The sequence below is a fragment of the Taurulus bubalis genome, assembly GCF_910589615.1.
Source record: "Taurulus bubalis genome assembly, chromosome: 10".
Taxonomy (NCBI): domain Eukaryota; kingdom Metazoa; phylum Chordata; class Actinopteri; order Perciformes; family Cottidae; genus Taurulus; species Taurulus bubalis.
In genome coordinates, this window is record NC_136598.1 from 17921664 (window position 1) to 17942578 (window position 20915).

General features: G+C 43.0%; 1 protein-coding gene across 1 annotated transcript in view; it reads right to left on the reverse strand.

The window, feature by feature from the left end:
• Window positions 1-731: 731 nt before the first annotated feature.
• clpb (ClpB family mitochondrial disaggregase) overlaps window positions 732-20915 on the reverse strand; it is a 30131-nt gene continuing 9947 nt past the window's right edge. Inside the window, exons 5-16 of the mRNA XM_079224389.1 lie at window positions 19591-19719; window positions 14979-15076; window positions 13425-13539; window positions 8071-8148; window positions 5753-5808; window positions 5453-5497; window positions 4867-5028; window positions 4586-4742; window positions 4206-4279; window positions 3925-4044; window positions 2541-2645; window positions 732-2162 (exon numbers count right to left, since the gene is read on the reverse strand). Of these exons, the coding sequence (XP_079080515.1) occupies window positions 1965-2162; window positions 2541-2645; window positions 3925-4044; window positions 4206-4279; window positions 4586-4742; window positions 4867-5028; window positions 5453-5497; window positions 5753-5808; window positions 8071-8148; window positions 13425-13539; window positions 14979-15076; window positions 19591-19719 (1337 nt within the window). The 3' untranslated portion in view covers window positions 732-1964. The remainder of the gene's footprint in view (window positions 2163-2540; window positions 2646-3924; window positions 4045-4205; window positions 4280-4585; window positions 4743-4866; window positions 5029-5452; window positions 5498-5752; window positions 5809-8070; window positions 8149-13424; window positions 13540-14978; window positions 15077-19590; window positions 19720-20915) is intronic.

A 20915-nucleotide genomic window follows, 5' to 3' on the forward strand; every position in this document is an offset into this window, starting at 1 on the left:
GCCAGAGCCCAAAACGTCATCTTCAAACAGCATTTGACGATTAGAAACAGTTTAAAACACAAAGATGTTTAATTTACAATAGTAGAAAACAAGAGTTAATAAACTGAAAACAGCAAATATTTGGCAATTTTTGCATGAAAATGAAAGAATAATTGATCATTAAAATTGTTGGTTATTAATTTTGTGCTGACTAATTGTACTGACCGATCATTTCAAACCCACAGAAAATGATCCCGGTGTTAATACTGCAAATCAACAGGGAATGACAGCTGTGACTGCAGATGTGTGTAAAGCTGCGGCTAAACGTGTGTGTGTGTGTGTGTGTGTGTGTGTGTTGTTGGGGGGTCCAGGAGGAGCACAGTAAGAGTGAATGTGTCTTTTTCCTGCATGCTAATTCCTCCCTATAGGGAAGAAATTCCTGCAGGGTGTTTGTGTGTGTGTGTGAGAGAGAGATGTGTTCTACATTTCTGTAGCATTTAGCGCGCTGCATTCCCTCCCAGCGTCCGACACAGACCCCCACACAGAGCAGAATTCCAAGGAAATTCCCCTGTCATGTTGTTTCACAAGGTGGACAAGCGTTATTGTTGCAGAATTCCCACCCAGGCACTAGTCTCTCTCTCTCTCACGCACACACACACACACACACGCACACTCTCACACAAACAAATCCATCAGGAGTGTCAGGGCAAAACAAACAGAACAAAAAAACAGAGGAATTCCCTTTTTGTTGTGATGACTTTATTTACACGGTGGAGGTTGGGAGACAAGAATTAGAAATGTAGCTCAATCACATTTGGCTCTTCGTCAACGTGCCGTTTAAACATTTATGAAACAACACTTTCAATATTATTTCTTTATGACACTGTACAGCACCAGCACACGCGGTCGTGACAGACGAGACTTTTTTACATCAACATGCATCAACAGAAACAATTCACAAGGCAGTTTTATTACCCATCATTCAAATGGGCTGCTATACATTTGGTATTTCTCCACTTACGCATTCTTTACTAAAATGAAATGAATAAGCAGGTTGTCTTTCCGAACATTTATCAGTGAAGCTCTGCTGGTGAGTGAAATGTGCGTGAAAGTGAACACAGGGAACAATCTGAGGCAACGTCAAACTATCTTTGGTCAATTATTAATATTCCCCTCTTCTTCACAGCCAACGGACAAACTCAAAGTGCCGGTTATTTGTCAAATTTTCGCAAAACATTGTCGTTCCTCAAACCAAATTACTTTTTAATTTTTTTAAAGATTTAAGTTGAGCAAATCATTAAAATTCTCCTAACTAAGTCCATACATTATTATTTTACCATTTGACAAAACAAAACTGCAATTATGCCTACACTGTCAGATATACCTCTGTTTATTGCCGTTCACTTAACTAATATATATATATATATCTTTAATAAATATTAAATAATTTGTCTATTTTCAGCGTTCTACACTATAAAGTGGACATTAACTTCACCACTACGTCACAGCTAGGTTGATCAACAGAAGGCTTCTACAAACGTAATGATGCAAAGCTTTTGTTTCAGCAATACGATGATGAGATGTTTGTTCATGAAGCCGCACCGGCACGCTGAAGCCTCTTTGATACCTTTGCAACATGCCACACGTCTACTTCCCCTACACTTGAGACTGTGTGCACAGATCATGACATCAGTCCCAGCTGATATGAAACTTTAATGGTCAAGTAGGCCGACTTAATACACTGTCTACAGCACACACTGTTGGCAGATATTCTACTGCATATTGCGTAAAAGTTGGCATGTAATTACTGCATGCGTGTACTGAAACAGAGAGGCAGTGATGTGTTTTATCAGAGGTACTTTTATTGGTAACATCCATCAAGAACCATCCTTCCTCCTGACACTATGATGATGATGATGATGTGTGTGATAATAGTGTACAAGTGTGCGTATATATCTGGATAAATCCTGTGTTTCTGTGTTGTGCTAGTGATCCGGGCTGAGCGGCGGACGGATGTCCAGCGTTCTGGATGAGCTGTCCTCTCCGACCACCTCAAGGCGCAGACTGGGCGCGCTCGGCTCCTTCCGGTCCTCTGACTGGACGGTCAGACGCAGCGTGCAGCCTTTGGGCAGCAGCTCCTGCTCGTAGGCCGCCGCTAACTGGTTGACTACCCGCCGCTCAACCTGAGTGATCGGTGACGAGGTTAGTGGTGAGGCAGTTCAGAAAACACCCCGACCAGTTATATAACATTTTACTAATGTCTTTGCTGAGATCTCGGGATGTGGCGGCTCTGCCAATCACACACATAATCAGACAGGCTTCACACCAAACCTGACCAGTTTAAACATGTCATCTTAACCACTTATTTGAAAGTGCACAATAACATTAAGTTTACGACCCAAACTGTCTGTAAACTTCACCCCCTGCTTGCTCTCCTGGTCTGCTGCAAAGCTCGTCAAGCAGAGTTTCCCCCGGATCTACGTATATACTATCATTTTAATCCCTTAAACACTTTGCAGACAACCTAGTGTGGCACTGAGTGTGTTCAAGCATTGGCATACCTCATGTTTGATGGAGCGTGCACCGTAATGCATGTTATATCCGTCCGCCAACAGGTCCAGAACCGGGCGCTCCCACTGAAGGTTTATGCCGTGGCGCTGTTTGGCCTATAGACAGGGAAGAGAAGAGGTTCATTGTGTGTGCTGACGTTGGCCTTCAGCAGATAAGAGTATCATAAACACTCAAATCAGGAAGAGTGGATACTGGAGAAGGAGAAAAAAAAAATCAGAGAGAGGCGATACTGTCAAGCAGCATGTCTGCCAGTGCTAATCAACAAGCCCTTAATGAGTTTTAATCAAACACCAGTCAATAGTAGCGATCAGAGCTGCTCATTTAGCTCCTGATGTTAACACTCCATTCAATAAATACGGTGCCATGTTTTACTCCAGAGATGGAACCGCTAATATTACAGCATTACAAATACCATATTAAAGGCAATAATGATGGCACTAAACATTTCATTTATTTAATATAAGTGAGTGACAAACAAAGGGCTCATGGGGATTCTGTAATAATGAGATTTCGGCTGTGAGCTCCGCTGCCACATTCAGACAGAGACCAGATATTATGAGACATGAACACTTAAAAAATTAAAGATAACAGAAACAATAACAAATAGTAACGCACACACGCAGACGCACAGGCTCACAGACGCACACACACACACAAGATAAATGCAAAAGTCATGAGTCAGGTTCCTATGAGCTGCCTGCAGGGTCCATGCTGGATGTCAGGACACCAGATGTAATATTAATAATTAAATATTGATGAAGGCTCCACATGTTAAATACTGTAATTACATTATAGTGAGTAGTAGCGGCACATAATATTGATCTGCGTGTTCCTGCACAGCTCAGAGGCTGCAGGATGAAGTTGGAGGGGCGTCCAGCCCACTGGAGGACAGCCATGATATAAATGAAGTCGGCTTGGGCGATATGACGATATTGTTTGGCCACGATAACAGAACGAGTTTCAATTATGCAACGCCTATTATGAATTTTGCGCTATATACAGTCTTTCTCTTTTGTTTCTTGCTTTCTCTAGCCTTCGCCACATTGTTGTAGTGTATAAAAAATAATAATAATTTTAGAAGCTTTCAACTATTCGGTACTGCCACAGTAATTACCCATGTGGCCCTTACTTATATCCCAGCATGCTCTTGTGTAAAATAGCACTTACTGCCGATACATTGTTGCCAATTAAGGACATTGCGAAATATGTGTATCCTTTCACTCTCTCTTCAGCTTTTTTTTGGACAATCATTTTGTATATCGTCGTTTTCTTATAAGCAATATCGTCAGGAGGGGAATTTCAATATTGCCCAACCCTAAAAATGTTGGGTGCTGCGAAGACGGTGAAATCCCGTCTCTCCCCATCGCTACATACCTTCTTGGCCCAGAAGTTGAGCTCTTTGCTGACCAGCTGCAGGAGCTCTGAGTGACAGAACGGCAGGAAGTAGACAATCTCATTGATCCGACCCAGAAACTCGTCCCTCCGATAATGAGCCTGGAGAGGAACCAAGCAATCAACAATTAAAACTGAAACCTCTCGGTACCAATTACAGTACACTGATGTCGAGAAACAAATAGATAAACTGCAACATTACACAGAAATTACAGCAAAGTGTGTTTTATCTGTGTGTGAGTGTAAGTGTGTTTGTAAATTACCTTCAGGATCGGTCGAATCACAGATTCTTTAAACTGTCGAGAGATTTTGACGTCATCACCTTTCTGTACTTCCTCTGAGGAAAATCCCAACATCAACAATAATTTCAGTTTTGACTTTCGTCACCTGATGGCTCGATATGTCTTTACAGTGTTGCGCCAAATCACTACAGTTTGTGTGAACATTTTTTAAATGTTGATCCAAATAGTTTTGCATGACGCTGTGATGAGTCCCGACTTTGAGTTTTAACGTGTTTCCCAACAATTTATTTAGCAGTAGCATATGACGTACGTACAAATGCAAGTCAGTATGAAGGCTGCTGCTACTCGTGGAGCTTACGATTGCATTTTTAAGTACGCATGTGTTAGTGTGCTTCTCTCACCGAGGTTGTCGGCCAGCTTTCTGCGGCTGACCATCTCAGCTTCCTCGCGAAGCTGCAGTGCATGCTGGGCGATTTCTTCGCTTGCAATGTTCGACGTCATGATGAAGATGGCGTCTTTACATTCAATGGTCTTCCCCTTTCCATCTGTGAGGCGACCCTGAGAGGGGAACAGCAGGAACGATAGATCAATTCATTAATGTTACATTTGTCAGAAATGTCAAACAGAAACACAGGATGAATGTAACTTCAAGATAAAGGTGTGATATATGCGCTCTACACACCTCATCAAAGAGCTGCAGCATGATAGTAAGAACATCAGGGTGGGCTTTGTCTACTTCGTCAAACAGGACAACAGCGTTGGGACACGCCTTCAAAAGCTTGGTCAGCTGACCCCCTTCCTCGTGTCCCACGTATCCCGGCGGGGAGCCAATGAACTTTGCCACCTGAGAGATGAGGGAGAGAGGGTGCACAAAATAAATGTACCAAAAATAGTATTTTTCCCCAGGACCCCACTTAAAAGTAACCACTGAATAAAAATACTGAGGTGAAACGATTAGATGTGCTTCATGAGCATCGTAACATAACTCTGATTCACTGATTAAATGTATTCATATCCAAAGCTTCACAAAATAGGGCAAAAACAGCATTAATTTGTGTCCATTAGGAGAACATAAACAGGGTTAATCCAATGCATCAGTACAAGTCATCTGCAGCAGAGTGATGCAACTGTAACACTCTTTTGAATTGAACGAACCTCTCTCAGAGCAACATACTCCACACAGTAAGTGTGACTCACTCGTGAGAAACGCTCACACACTTTGGCCACTTCCTGACTTCACACACGTGCATTCGGAGAAAGTGTCTCACCTCGTGTTTTTCCTGGAACTCGGACATGTCCATACGGATGAAACCCTGCAATCACACGATGGGTTAATGACCACAACATGTTGCCGTATTGGTGCGTTTTTCCGCGTTGAACATGTGCTACTAATAGTTACCATGGAAACCAACACAAATTTAATTCTCTGTCATTTCTTCAAGGCGGGAAGAGACACTAAATGAATCTATGTTTTATATCTATGAGAGGACCTGTTTTTTCCCCACCTTTTAACCCTGGTGTATACGTGTGTGTGTGTGTGTGTGTGTGTATGATGCTTCATAACATACCTTCTTGACGTCCTTGTGCATGTAGCGAGCCACCTGTTTGGCCAACTCTGTCTTTCCTGTGTCAGCCGACGTCAACCAGAACAGAGACATGGTGTCATTATTTAGCTGTACACAGGAACAACCCTGCCCCCATTTAAATATTGGTATAAATACAAATATAAAAAACAGTCACTGCTTTTTTGGAATACATCAGTATGCAGAGATTTTATGAAAACAAGCTGATTCATTTCAGACAGGAGGACGATCTCTCTCCTTCTCTAAGTGCTGGCCTCAGTCCCAGTCATCTCCTGCGCTCCAGAAGCACACATTATGTTTGTCGCTAAAATATTCTGCATATAAATGCTCATATGCAATATTGATGTCTTCTGTTTGGTATGCGTATGATGATCGTGTGTGTGTGTGTGTGTGTGTGAAAGGCTGTGTGTCTTGTTGCTGTGTTTAATATTGATGTCTCATGGCCACTGTTTGTCGCTAAAGGCAACAGAGAATATGAACACCGTTTCTCCTTCATCCATCTCTCTGGCCTGTCATCTCACAATCTCCCTCTTTTTTAGCCATCTATCTAGCCCTTAATATCCCTCCATCTCCCTCTTTCCTTCACTAGCACACACACTTGCAGCTGTTTGAGGATATGTGAGCTTTTCTTAGACAATGCCCACTTTCCCTTTTTAAAACGACTAAAAATAATTAACTTTTTTGAGACCGAGGAGTGTCAGTGTGGATCTGTTGTAGCAGAAAAGTCCAGACTGAATTTAGACAGTCTCAATTCATCCCCACCATCCCCAGTGGATATCTTTAATTGAAACCGCTGTAGTGTTGGTCTGAGACTCTCAACGGCGTGCACCAGCAAAAGGTTTCCTCCGGTGTTTTAAAGTGCAATGAGCTGTTTTTGACAGCTGGTGCACCCAGAGCTCTACGAGCTGCAATAAACTACGGATTAGGAATGGATGTCGCTTTATAAAGCCAATACTGATCAATTAAAAAAATGATTGGTTTGAATTTGATTGGTCCCGAGTCATACGCATACATCCTAGTTCTGAACTTCGATGCACAATGAACTGCTTTCATAAATGTGAGTGTTTATTTGTTTTGTATCATCTTAACTGGACTTGACCATCTTTATAGATTTTGTGCTTTGTGTATTACTGTGTATTCATTTACACACTCGTGCTTACACCAGATACTAGCCGGGTTCATGACCTCAGAATTGCCGCCCACATCACACATTTTGTCAGTGATTTCAGATCGTCTGTAGTTTCCCTGGTTGGAAATTGATGGATGATTATCTTTATTATCCCCTGAAGGAAAATTGATTGAGAAATGAGCGAGCCAATCAGAGTCTTTGTGGGCGGGACTAAATCCGGCAACACTGCCAAGCTGTTCCCGAGTCAGACAGGTTGTGACATTAAAATGTTTACAGAAGCTGTTGTTAGTAACTGCTCCTAAAAATGTAATGTAACATACACAGTACATCCATAATACAATTAATGATCTCATTCTTTTCCAATCCAAACTATTCTTACCCACGAAATTGTCTTTTCAGACAAAAGTCTTACTGTGTGTGTGCATGCGTGAAAATGATGTTGAACGGACAATCAATCATTGTTCTTTTGCATACTACTAACCACATTGTAATGATGCAATGTATCCTTATATCCAAATAAAATAGCTGACTGAGGTTGTTTAGCTTACTAAACCAGCTAACTTGCAAACATTAACATTAGCCAGCCAGCCTCTTAGTGTGCCGGCTGTAGGAATAATAAACACGCCAGATTGAAGAGGCAGTCTCATATTCTCTCCGATTTTTGTCTTTAATTACTCAAATACAGCCCCTCTTTTTAAGTTCTTTAAAAATCTTTATAGAATCAAGACCCTTGCAATTAATCAATTCAATAGGTAGATGTGCGAAACAGTCCAAACTGCTGGTTTATAGTCTTATTTTACTGCTTATGGTAAATAATGACACGTGGAGACAAACTCCTTCACTGACTCCTTAGTCTCCCCGGTTTGTGTTTACATGTTACAGTGTGACAACATGCTTTTGTTGTCTTGTGTGTTCTGTTTCTTTTGAAATCGGCAGACGGGCAGGAGGAAAATACACTCCGCATGTGTTCAACAAACTTCAGAAATTTATCTTACTCAAGTGTTCTGTGTATTTTGGCAGATACTTTCAAGACACTGAAGAGGTTTTCTTTCTTTGTTTTGTTTCATGAGATCAAAAGGAGAGAGAGAGAGAGAGAGAGAAACAGAGAGAGAGAGAGAGAGAGAGAGAGAGGGGGGGGGGGGGGGGATTGGTGGGAAGGATGAGAGTGATTTACCGATTCCTGATGAGCCGAGGAAGAGGAATACGAGAGGATGCTCTTCGTCGTACCAACCATTCTCCTTCCTCCTGATGGCTGCAGAGACAGATAGAGGGAGAAAGAAAAAGAGGATTACTATTTCAGCCATTTGCATTTGTTGACTTTGCTTTTGCACTGAGGATTCCAAGTTTCACCCGTCTGAATCGGGTTGACCCGAGGGCGATGGGTATCCCAGAAACGATGATAAAAGAGCGAGAGAGCAGGGATGAGAAAAGGGTCAAGACATTTGGTGGAGAGGGGGGGAGAAAAGAAGACAGAAGAGAGAAAACAGAGCAAGAGAGCAAGATGAGAGACCTCCAGAAAGCTACCCACGCTGCCTTCTTCCCCCCTCAGTCAGTGGGGCCATTAGCCAACAGTAATTGTGTTAGCCTCCCTGGCGCGGCCATGGCGAAATCAGTTTAGCATGGATCGCAGCCTCACACACACACACACGCTTGCTTAAAGAGGAGTGCCTACCCAACCCTGCCATCACCCCAGCAACCACACTCACACACATACACAAAGACAAGATGATGAGGTGGATCGGAGGGTAGTAAAGAGTGTATTTGGCCCGTGGTTTCAGCCACTCGACAAAGAAGCAGACACTGGCACAAACTCATCCAAATCTGAAGCTGTTGAGAAAGCCCGGGGCCGAAACCAGAGCACAGCTGAGCAGGGTTTTGCCAAAAGGATCAAAGTAAACAATGGCTTATTGGTTGCTTTCAGCAACAACAAAAAAAGCCCTGGGTATGAATCCACTGGCAGGCCGGGGCCTTAATGTCTAGGGTTCTCGCTGTGGCTTCCTTCTAGCTTCCAATCTCTAAATTGCTCATAGCGATGTCTGTCATTGTTTGTTCTGCGTTTGCCTTGAGACGGTGTCACCATGTGCCCAACCTTTAGGGGCTGAGAGGCCCGATGAGCAGGTATATAAAATGGGTGGATGTATGTAGGGAAAGTTAGCATTTCAATCGTTATGAAGCTGACACCAAAGTGTTCCTTTTAATAGCTGCCCATCCACCCCAAGACCTCTCGGTACTGATGCCGGCAGACATGATGTGCGATCATTCGTACAGCGCGGAGGGGAGTCAACATGATCCTGTGTAACAAATACATTAAGCTTTTCTTCATTTCACTTTACTTTTAGATAATACACAATGCTGTTACCTTTCACCTTGCTGCTTGAGGTGCATCAGAGTCAGTATCCTAATGTAAGCATATCAACGTCTATCAGCTGCACTGGAAACACAACATGCTCTGCGTGGTTTTGCTTTAGATTTTAAATGTGTTCAACACAAAATATTCAATAGAATAATGCTGTTATGTATATACTATATATATATATATATATGAGGGTGCATATGTATGTATGTGCGTATATATGTATGTGTAGGTATACGCATATATACCCTTATTTATTTATCTATTTGTATGGTTATGTGCATGTGTATCTTTATGTACATGTAGTGTACACTTCTTCCTTTATATGCATATCTAGAAAATCAATACAAAAATGTATCACAAATAGAATAATGCTGTTTCTACAATAACCGTCAGACCCAAACCACCTCAAACCAATGCTAATTTTCATTAAACATGAACTAGGAGTTGTTAAGTACAGCCAAATGATTCATGCAATTAGTAATATATTATTGTTAATTTATTATAGGTGCTAATTTGATATTTCGAGCCGGAAACAACTGTTTGTAAGACAATGAGGAGTAAAGTCTATCGGAGGACTGTTGGCACCGTTAGCTTCGAGCTGCCGGCTCAGCTGTCGCCATGTTGAGAGCCGTGTGGAGGCAATAGATGAATTCTGTTGCGAGAACCTAATATTATTCTGCAATTAATAATTAAAATGTTCAATGTTGACAACTGTGATACTTATTTTAGCCTGATAGTGCCACAAATCATGCAGCCGCGCACACTATGTCTGTCTTCAGCTTCTAATTGACAACCTCTGGATCGTAAATTTAAGCAGTTAAAACATTGGTCCTGCACGTCGTTCACATCTTAAAACCCAGTCGGTTTGAATCACAGGGGAACACAAAGCCTTGTAAAAAAGCACTGAAAGGTCGGCAGGCTTGTCCTAGATTTTGTGACCATTTCTTATCCACACGCCATGTTTTCTTCTCAACATGTCAGCTTCTGGCCAACTGTCCCCAAAGACACAAGAGTTCTCAGCAAAAACACATTATAGTTAGCCACACAGTTGGTGATCACAAGCTTAAATAATGCAACAAGTGTCTGGAGAAAAGTGCGGCCAAGTTGCTAAAGACAATACAGAGGAACCCAAACTTCTATTCAGTCCTGCAACCGCCAAAGCTACAGTATGTGTCCTGTCAATCGTTTACCAACATGTCTCTGTGTGATGCAGTGAAGCTGAAATACCTCACGACAGACACCAGATCTGAGTGTTAAACTGGCCACTAATAGCCGATAATCATAGAGAACAGATGCTTGGCAGGGAGAAGATGAGGAGCGGCAGAATGAGGGAGGCAGAGAGATGACAAGGCAGAGAAGAAGACAGCGGGAGGAGCGAAGATAAGGAGAGGAAAGAGGAGGATGGAGAAGGAGATAAAGAGGGGAAAGAGAGAGGAGTGATGGAGATAAGGAGACAGAGAAACAAACGAGTGTGTCAGAGATGGACACAGAGATGAATAGTGACAAGAGGGGCTCCAAAGCTCTGTCTGCTTTATCTACGGCTGTGTGAATGACAGCGTAACCTTCTGTTTGTGTTTTAGCTGATTGAGACCGACTTTGACAGAAGGGCACATTGACATTTCTCAGAGGACCCTGACGACAACAACAAGGAAAGGAAGGAGACACAAAACAAATGAACTCCCTCTCTCCCTCTCCCTCTCTCCCTCTCCCTCCCTTTCTCTCCCTCTCTCTCCCCCTCTCTCCCTCTCTCTCTCTCTCTCTCTCTCTCTTCCCTTCTTTCTCCAGGTCTGGTTGGCTCTAACATGATTACAGAGGGATGATTCTCCTCAATAACTCTTAGCCCTGAGAGCTAAACCTGGATCAATCTAACCTCCTTCCTGTGTGTGTCTGTGTGTGTGTGTGTGTGTGTGTGTGTGTGTGTGTGTGTGTGTGTGTGTGTGTGTAAGTTAGTGTATTTGTACTTGGTGTGTGGTTGTGTATCTTGCTGCAGGCCAGCTGTTCGTCATGAGGAGTTCGGGTGGTTTTAGAGTCATGACAACAAACCAAAAATATGAAAAAAACAAACAAAGCTATTTTCTAATAGTGTAATCAATAGCAGCTAGAAATAGATTTGATTATCAAAATGTAGGATATCTACAATTAATAGTTTACGTAATTCATCATGAAAAAAATGCCAAATATTTGCCATTTACCACTTCTCAAATTTGAGGATTTGCTTTTTTCTGATTCATGTTCATTGTTAAGTAAATATGTATGTTCAAATTTTTTAATTGGTATGAGCAATTTAGGAAATATAGGGAGAAAGTAAAAGTGCTGACATTCAACAAAGGTTTCTTCCCGTCATGGTCGTTTTTCACTATATTATTATTTAAAAAACTCATGATTTGTCGTCAAATATATTATTGCATGTGTATCTTCTGTGATTACATAATCTGGTCGTGTGTAGCTCTCTCTTTATCGGTACATTCTCATTTGTTGTCTCCTTATCTCCAGTAAATGCCATCCGCTCTTTCCTGGTCCATCTCCTCATCTCCTCATCTCTACTTCCCCTCTCTGACTCTGCCAGAGTTTGGCTCATTCCTGCTCGGCTCATCTTTGCAGTAAACATACACAGTAGACAACGTGTGTTTTTGAATATATCTTTGCAGATGGATCCCCTGTCTGCCTCTTGGCCTCTTTTAGTCATCCCACATGTTCTCTTGCTCTCTTTCAGTGTGTGTGTTTGATATATTCACTGTAATACTTCTCAGAAATCAATAAGCTGTTTCTTTATCACTGTGGTGACTTTTTTATGGCATTCAGGACTATTTGCCTTGATAACAACAATCATTCATCACCTTGCCAAAGACTACACGTCCCTCGATTCCCTCCTCCTTCATTGACTCCCAGCAAAACAGACTGACACTAAACGCTCAACCATTTGTATTTGGCTTTATGGACAATTATAGTTTGTATTTGTAGTTATGTATTGTTTTTTTAATGAAGTCTGGAGGCACACATCCAAGTTGTTCTCTTGTTGGTTATAAACTCTGGAGTGTTTGCTCTCACCAACACATTACATATTATAATATCCGTTTCTAGCTTTGGGAGCGAGTTGATTATTTTCACAAATCTGTCTGAGATCATAAAAATAATACACAGCCTCTTCCTTCGCTGCAGAACCCTATCTGAACACACACACACACACACTCTCTCTCTCTCTCTTGCTCTCTCTCATCTGCGGATCAATACATGGCCTCCATGGATGCCTGGTGTAATATCAGCTCTTTACTGTCGGCTGTGTTATTGTGCTCTAACTCATCCTCCCTCCTCTTCTCTATGCATTACACTCGCTCTCTTTGTCTTTCTTTCAATGCTCTGAGCTTTCTGCTTCTCAGCCACTTCTCTGCCATCTCCTCCCATCAGCTCTCCTGTTTTGTCTCCCATTGTCTCCATTAGTTGTACCCCCCCGTCTCATCTGTTTTTCTCTTCCGGTCTCAATCACTTTGCCTTCCACCTGTTCGGGCCTGACTCTGTGTTTCCAGGAAGGGAGATGGACGGCACAGCATGAAGGAACGATGATGGAAGGATGCAGAGGGCGGAGAACGCAGAGTGGAAGTAGGAAAGGACGGAAGGGTGAAGGAGAAAGAGTGGGTGTGATGAAGATCGAGGGGTAAAGAGAGAGAGATGGAGGGAGACATTGAGGAGAGAAAAGGGATGAGAGACAGAGAGGGGGAGGGCAAAAAGGGGGAGAGAAAAGAGAGAGATGGGGGAGAGGTCTGTAGTATGTCTCCTCTCTCTGTAATCGTGTTAACTGGCGGCTCCAAGCCTGGCCTCTTCAGCTGTCTCACACACACACACACACACACACACACACACACACACACACACACGCACACACACGCACACGCACATACACACACACCACCTGTGTATGCCTGACAGACAGCTCATTCATCACAATTAACCAATTACAGCCTCCGCCGGTCTGTCTGAACCCGCCTACTGTGGGAGGGAAGGGAAAAGGAGGGGAGTGCAAAACAGAGACATGCTGAAAAGAAAGAAAGAAAAGCAATGTGGAAACAAGGCTATGCATGTATTTATGTGCACTTGTTAGTTTTGTGTTGCATCAATGTGCATTAGCTGCATATATAATGTTATGTGTGTGTGTGCGTGTGTGTGTGTGTGTTTACCTGAGGCCACAGTATTGATGGCCCCCTCCTGTCCGATGATGTACTCCTTCAGCCTCCTCTCCAGGGGGAACCTCCGCCTCTCCTCCGCCTCCCGCCGAGCCTGCACCTCCTGGAACTAGATGGAGGTAAAGAACATAAGATGAGAGTCAATGAATGAGGAAGAGAAGGGAGACGTATCAACAATCAAAAGGGAAAGACATTGACGAGTTTTTAAGTCTGCCCCTCTTTACTCCTCTTTCTCTTCATCTCCTCTTTCCACCTTCACAGCTTTAGAGTGAATGAACAAACACAAGATTGTTGTACAAAGCTATGACCGAAAGCTTCAAACTCAGAATCCCTTCTAGGAGAAACAATAAAGCCTTTTCTCCCCTTTTCCCCTACAAAAAGGGTTGTGGTGTTTTTCAGTCTCTCTACTACTCCCTCCCTACCGCCAACTTCCTCCTCTTTAACACACTCTACCTCTCTATCTGTCTTTGCCTTCATTTCTCTGACACACATTTCTTCTTTTCTGCTGATTTGATCCCTTTTCTATATCTTTCCCTTTATTTCCACGTCTTATTTGTTTCAGTGTCTCTCCTTTCTTTCTGCAGCCACCCCATGACTCATTCATCCTCTTCTCTTTGTCCTCTCAGACTCCAGGTTTTCACCCTGCAGTGGAGCAGGCGGTTTATTCTCTCTCTCCATCTTGCTTAGCTTTGGCCTGCTGTCAAGCTGGTAGATAACTACGGGTAACTCAAGTTTTATTTAAGAAAACAGCTGATCCCACCTCCACGACTACAGACCTGTGAATTACCAAGAGCTGAGCAGTGAGGGGTCCCTGCACTCATCATTCAGTTAAAACGTAAGGCTCAACATCACCCTCAGTTCACGTTGAATCACATTTTAACAATTGGGAGGAAAAAAAACTATTCAAGATAATCTTCCACAAAGAAGAACTGATTATTTTACACTTTACTGATAGCATTCTTAGTGTGTTGCTAAACCATTTTTTAATGATGTTAATGCCTTTACATGTGCAAAAAGTACTGAATACAATGTCAGTTTGATGTATTTTAGGGTCTGGATGAATACATTATTTTATTAATATTTTCTAGTCCAAATATCTTGATCAATACTGTGTAATATTTTGGGGATGACCGTTTTCTGAAGATACAATATTTTAAATCATTTGACTGCTGCAAGTTTGTGCGTTATATCTAGTGCCATATAACAATATGAATATAAAGTGAATATATAATCCAACTTTTCTTCAGCACGTTTTTAACCCCAGTTAACCTCTACCAGCTTTCACCACTCCAATACTCAATAGCACCCGTCACTCAGTCAGCAGACGGACACAGACCTCCTGAGGAGAGTGTGTCTGTGTGCACGAAGGCAAGGAAATCACACAGATGTCTACTGAGTGACGAACGGCGAGTCATTCACACAAAGCGACTACAGTATCAAAACATTTGTGTGCATGGAAACTAATGATGTACTAATTGCTGGCTCTTTCTGCACAGCTGGTACGGAAGATCTAAATGAGCAGTTTGTGTCTGTACGAGTACGTCATACCTTGCCCTCAAACTCCTGCAGTAGTGTGCTTGCTTCTCCCTCTTTTGCGTAGGACCGCGCGGTGTGTCCCAAACCATTGCTCTGCAGGGGGTTGGCACCTGTATGCAAGCATGCAACACACACAAACACAGACAGGTCATACATTAGGGAAAAAAACATAGCTACACAAAAAACGGTTTGGAATTTACAACAGAATGATATTTCTTTTTTTTTTTGTAAAATATCCTGTATCTTTTTAGCTGCAAGTGCTACAAGAAAATGCACAACACCTCAACAGGGGGGTCAACACATCGATAGAGAGAGTTAGGTTAGGGTTACAGGTCACGTGGGTTCAGGGGTCACCGAGACTATGTGCAGTGAAGCAAAAACGCGATGTAATGGCTCTGTAGGGGGTTTCATATCTGCAACGCGTGCCAATAACACATGCTTTGACCCCTACACCCGCACACCAACACCCTGGATTATTATGCAATCTATACGCTCTGCAGGTTGTTGCAGGTTGGGGGCCATTGAGGCACACACTTCACGCAGCTGCAGGGGTCAAACGGAGGAAAAATTGTGTGAGACAGATCTTTAAGGCGACGGCGTGTAAATGAGGAAGAGCCATATTGTCACAGCACATGTGAAGTGTGCCGGGACTTGTCAGTGAGGATGGTTAGCGGTGCCTTCTGCCCTGACCTCACCACACGTGCCTCGACATGAACACGTGAACGATTCCATCGCTTCAGTTACAAAGACAAAAACAAAATACAATAGATAGTGGAATGAAATGAAAACTAAAGTGACACTAAACACACATACAAATGTGAAACTGAGGTAAACAGGGGATTCTCGGCAGCCGACACAGGTCCACTTCCAGGCCATCGCCTTTTCTGGTAGTGACCAAAATGTATCCATAGCACAAACTGTCAAAAACTCTCATGTACTGAAACTGGAGTGCATCTTTGTTTTATGACGCTTTGGTTCCTGAGTATAATAAAATATAACATTTATACGTCCCATTGTATCCTCTCTCTCATCTTTTCGATAAATCTTCTTAAAGAGCCGGAATGTTTGTTAATGTTTTCCATCCGACTCTTTTTTTAAGTTGTCGGACCAAATGTCCAATTAAACATTTGGTCTCCACCTCTGCATGTGTGCTGCTGTGGCTCATTTGGTTTGGCTGCGTTGCTTTTCCTTTTTCCGGACTTCCTGTAGTTGGTCTGAAAGCCCAAACCATCCCAAAAAATATGGGTGTGAAAGGGCCTTGAAACACTACTGACACTCGTGAAAGAGGATAAGTAGGAAAGAACTTTGTAAACTCACTGGAGTGACATTAAACGTGTCACTTTAACTATAGTTGGCTGGGAATACATTGAAATATCTTTAAGAGAATACAGGATGATTAAATAAATCTGACAAATTGTGACAATACTCGTTGAAGATATATTCAAATTGGGTCTATTAAGAGTATATTAGGTCACCACTGAATCCTTTCAGCTGATGAGGGACGTAATTTGTACCAAATCTGAAAATGATGCATAAAAACCCCATCAATGGCCACTGTAGTGAACGTTCAGGAGGTTAAATGCTGCATTAAGAGCCAGATGACCCATTTGAAGTTAGTGAGCGACAGACGGGAAGACTGTAACAGAGTATGTAATCATTACAGGTGCTGGATGATCCTCTTGCTCTGAGCACCGACCGCAGAGACTAATAATCACTGTGATGATTATCGATAAACCCCTACATTTTGTGACCTGCTCACGAAGCTATCGATCCTGACTATACAACACTACACCCCCACACACACAAACATGAGGGAGGAAAGCAATAAAGTACAGCCCCCCAACACACACACAAACGGAGACAGACAGACATTGGACATAATAAATAGCATCATTTAGGGCTTTAATATCAGGCCAACCCTCTGGGCCATAGCCCTTTATAACAGGATCAACACACACACACACACACACACACACACACACACACACACACACACACACACACACACACACACACACACACACACACACACACACACACACACACAGGATCCCTTCATTAGGAGTGCTTTAGTTATGCCTATTAGGAGTCCCCTCCTCTTTCCTATTTCCTCCTCCCTCTCTTTCACTGCAGCTGGTGGGAGAGAGCCCCTGCTGGCCTTGTGTGTGCGTGTGTGTGTCCTTGTATCTGCATTGTGTGCGTCTGTGAACATGTGTGTCTCTTCCGGCCTCCTACCACCTACGGAGCTGCCCATTACTGAGTGCCTGTGGCCACGGGCCTGATGTGGAGCCTGGGGAGGAGCTAGGGAGCCTACGCAGGTAGGGTGAGGGACTGTGGGGCGAAGAGAGGCCCGAGGCTGGGCCTGGAGACTGTGATGGATGGAGATGCGAGTCTCGGGCCGGCTAAGGCCAAAAGAGCAAACCCGCGGCTGGTAGACTAACATGGACGCACACAAACACAAGGGAAATAACAAAGTATGGGATACACGCAACTCCATACAGATCCACACACACTGGACACATACATGAAGGGAAGATGACCCTCCCTCAGAGGACAAACACACACACAAAAACAAACCCAAATCCACACAGATGTCCTGAAGCTGTGGCAGTTTATAAGGTTTTTTGTGATGATGTAAAAAAAGATTGATTGGAAGCGACAAGGAGGAATTGCATTAAAGAAAAAAAAGACGGTAGAAGTGACACAAGCTTTGTCAAGAATAATCAAATGCATTAAAAATGCGTGTAAAAGTCTTTAATTATTCTCCCATTCACACAGACCCACACATGCACATGGACAGCAATGTGTTGGTGATTGAGAGTGTGTGACGTTGTGACTGTTATTGGCTGTGATGGTGGCGCCAAACCAGCAACGGCCCAGTCGGGCGAGCAAAAACCCACCCCATCTTTAATCTGATTGACTTAAAACAAATGTCCCTGCTTTGTGAAATTTCTTACCTTTTTAATTCAAAAATGCGTCTGCAGAACATTTGATTGAGTTAGACGAAGTGATTTGTTTAAGCCTACAGAGTGCTTACTGACGCAGGGGTGAGACGGGAGAGACAGGCAGACAGAGCTTTGGATGCACCATCCATCATAAACATAAACAAGACATTAATACTAGCTTGTGTGTGTGTGTGTGTGTGTGTGTGTGTGTGTGTGTGTGTGTGTGTGTGTGTGTGTGTGGTGATGGAGGTTAGGGTGCTTGATCTCCCCCCCCCCAAAAAAAAAAATGGGGAAATGTTTTTTAGATTAAAAACGCAACAACTACAAATGTGTGTGTGCGAACTTAAACGTATCAAAAGGATAAAAGCATACATGAATATATGAATATTTTTTGTTCATGAAATGGAGAAAAGCTCACACATGCACTCACAAAGACATGTACGTACATATACACACACTCACAAAGACATGTACGTACATATACACACACTCACAAAGACACACATCCTGTGACTGTGGAGCTACCCCATGGGCACGTTCTGTGTGGAGGTCACAGTTCAACTAGGACTAGCTTGTTTAAGAGCCGCTCGCCTGGATACTGAGGGGGGTATTCTGCCCTGAGGGTCCATGAGTGTGTGTGTGTGTGTGTGTGTGTGTGTGTGTGTGCGTGTGGAGCTGAGTCAACGACAGGTGCGAGTGTAATGGGGGTGAATGGAGAGGGGGTATGAACAAGTGATCAATTTCAAATGAGCTTTGTAATACCGTTTATATTACTCGGGGGGTGGAAGCGATAAGATGATGATACATGGAAAGCTTTTTAAAGCTGAAGGCAGAATGAGAACCATTTAGTTTGGATAGCAGACATTAAGGTAAGGAGCCTGGCATGTGTCCTTATGGGTAATCTTGTCATTTGTTTTCTCAAATAAATAAATCACACCCTAGAATTAGTCATTTTGGGGCATTTTTTAACAATATAGAAGCAGTCTTATCCTATAAAAGCAGAATATCAGACCATGAAAGTAAAGTGACCATTCGGTCAAAGGAGTGGCAAAATGTTTTTTTTAACCAGAAATTCAAAATGCTACAAAATTCAGCAGGAACTGGTCAGAGGCCTGAATTTTACTTCAATCTTAAAAAGTGAAAATGTAATGGGGTTTGAAAAAAAAAAAAAAAAAGAAGAAAAGAAAAAAAAGACCAAACTTTTCACCAAATATCAGTGAAACTTGAAAACATAACCTAAACAAGGTAAGCAACTTAATCAATTAATACATAGATTGAGTACTATCCAGTCTAAGAACAGATACAGATAATGAGTTATATCACTGGGACGTTTCCTTTCCGGTGAACAATATAATTGAGTCAGTTGGTTTTAGTTGAGACTGAGTTCAGGTGAGAGCAGTTTTCTTTCATGAGGGACTTGGTTTATCTAAGCGGTGGATGCAAAGATACTCCATCCTCCAAATCCTTTAGTCCGAGGATGGAGCACCTTCGATACGACACAATTAAATCAGAAACATGAGCTATAGGAAAAGAACACAGATCCTAAAGAGGTCCACGTTAAGAGATTCAACTCATACCATCATGATGTAACAACTGCGGACCACGTGTAGCTATCTAGACCCTCAGAGGTCCCTTGTGGACTCTAAAGTGGGGTTCTGGGTGGTTGGGGTGCAACGTACCGGCCTCCAGCAGCATGCGGACAGTGCGTGGGTCATCAGCCAGTGTGGCGTAGTGGAGTGCTGTGCAACCACGGAAGCCAGCCCTGCTGCTGAGCCTGCTGCTGAATTCATCCTCTCTGGACACAAGAACTGTGGGGAGCGACAGACAGATACACGGAGAGACAAGAACAAGCATTGGTTTACAGAAGAAGAAGAAGAAAAAAGCCTGCTGGGTTAGTGAATTTCAGATTCGAGCATGTTCTTTTTAACGAGAAAATTAGACAAAAGAGACAAAGCCCTCAAAGATGGAAATGGGATAGGCACGAATCAAATCAGATACGCAACCGGTAAACTTTGGGGAGCTGAAGAGATGAGTATGATGAATCAACAACTGACTGAGATAGTTTTGAGTCTTTAAATCCGGAATAACTTTCTTTAATCTATTTACAGTAGAGCCCGGAATATTGTGACAATGATAACACTGCAGACTACAAGATTGTCTTTCCTGTTTCCAGCGTTGGAAGAGTTGTTCATTTTCACAGATTTAAGCTCAACTGTCCGACGTGATAGGAATAATGTGAGTTGTGTTTTAGGGTCTCCTTTGCTGTGCTCCTTACTAATAATAGAGATAGTCTATCATTCTCTCCTTACTTCTCTTTTTCATAAGAGCACTCATCTCGTGCCACTCCTCTATCATCCATTTTTATTTTTTCCGCCTCCTTCCTCTCCTCCTCAGTATCCATCAATTCTTTTCATCACTTGCATCCTCTTCCTCCCTCCCCACTCCCTCTATCCCAATAACTTTGTCTCATCCATTTCCTGACTTCCTCGCCTCTCCCTCCCTCATCATACCACCCATTTCCTCCAATCCCTTCCTCCCTCCTTCCCTCCCTCCCAACATCCACATCTTCTTCCTTCTCCTCCATCTTTAACCTCCCCCTCACTCCATCCATCGTGGCTCTCTACCTTCTTTCCTTCCCCTCGCTTTCTTTCACTGCCTTCCTCCCTTCATTTTTCCTTCCTTCATCAGTCTTACCCTTCCTCCATCCATCCTGCACTTTTTCTCCACCTCTCCGACCATCTCTCTGCAGTGTTTCTGTGTGTGTGTGTGTGTGTGTGTGAGAGAGAGAAAGAGAAAGAGAGAGACAGGGCGGGATAATCATAGCTAACCCAATAAAGCGTCGCACAGGCCCCCCTAGCCCATCCATCAGCGTGCGTCTGGGAAACGCTTCCCCACGCTACACCGGCCCCACGTGGACCCAAACCTGACAGCCATATAAATGTCTGCAATATACATATCCCATATAAATATGTCTGCAGAAACCCAACACAGACTGGGGGGCTAT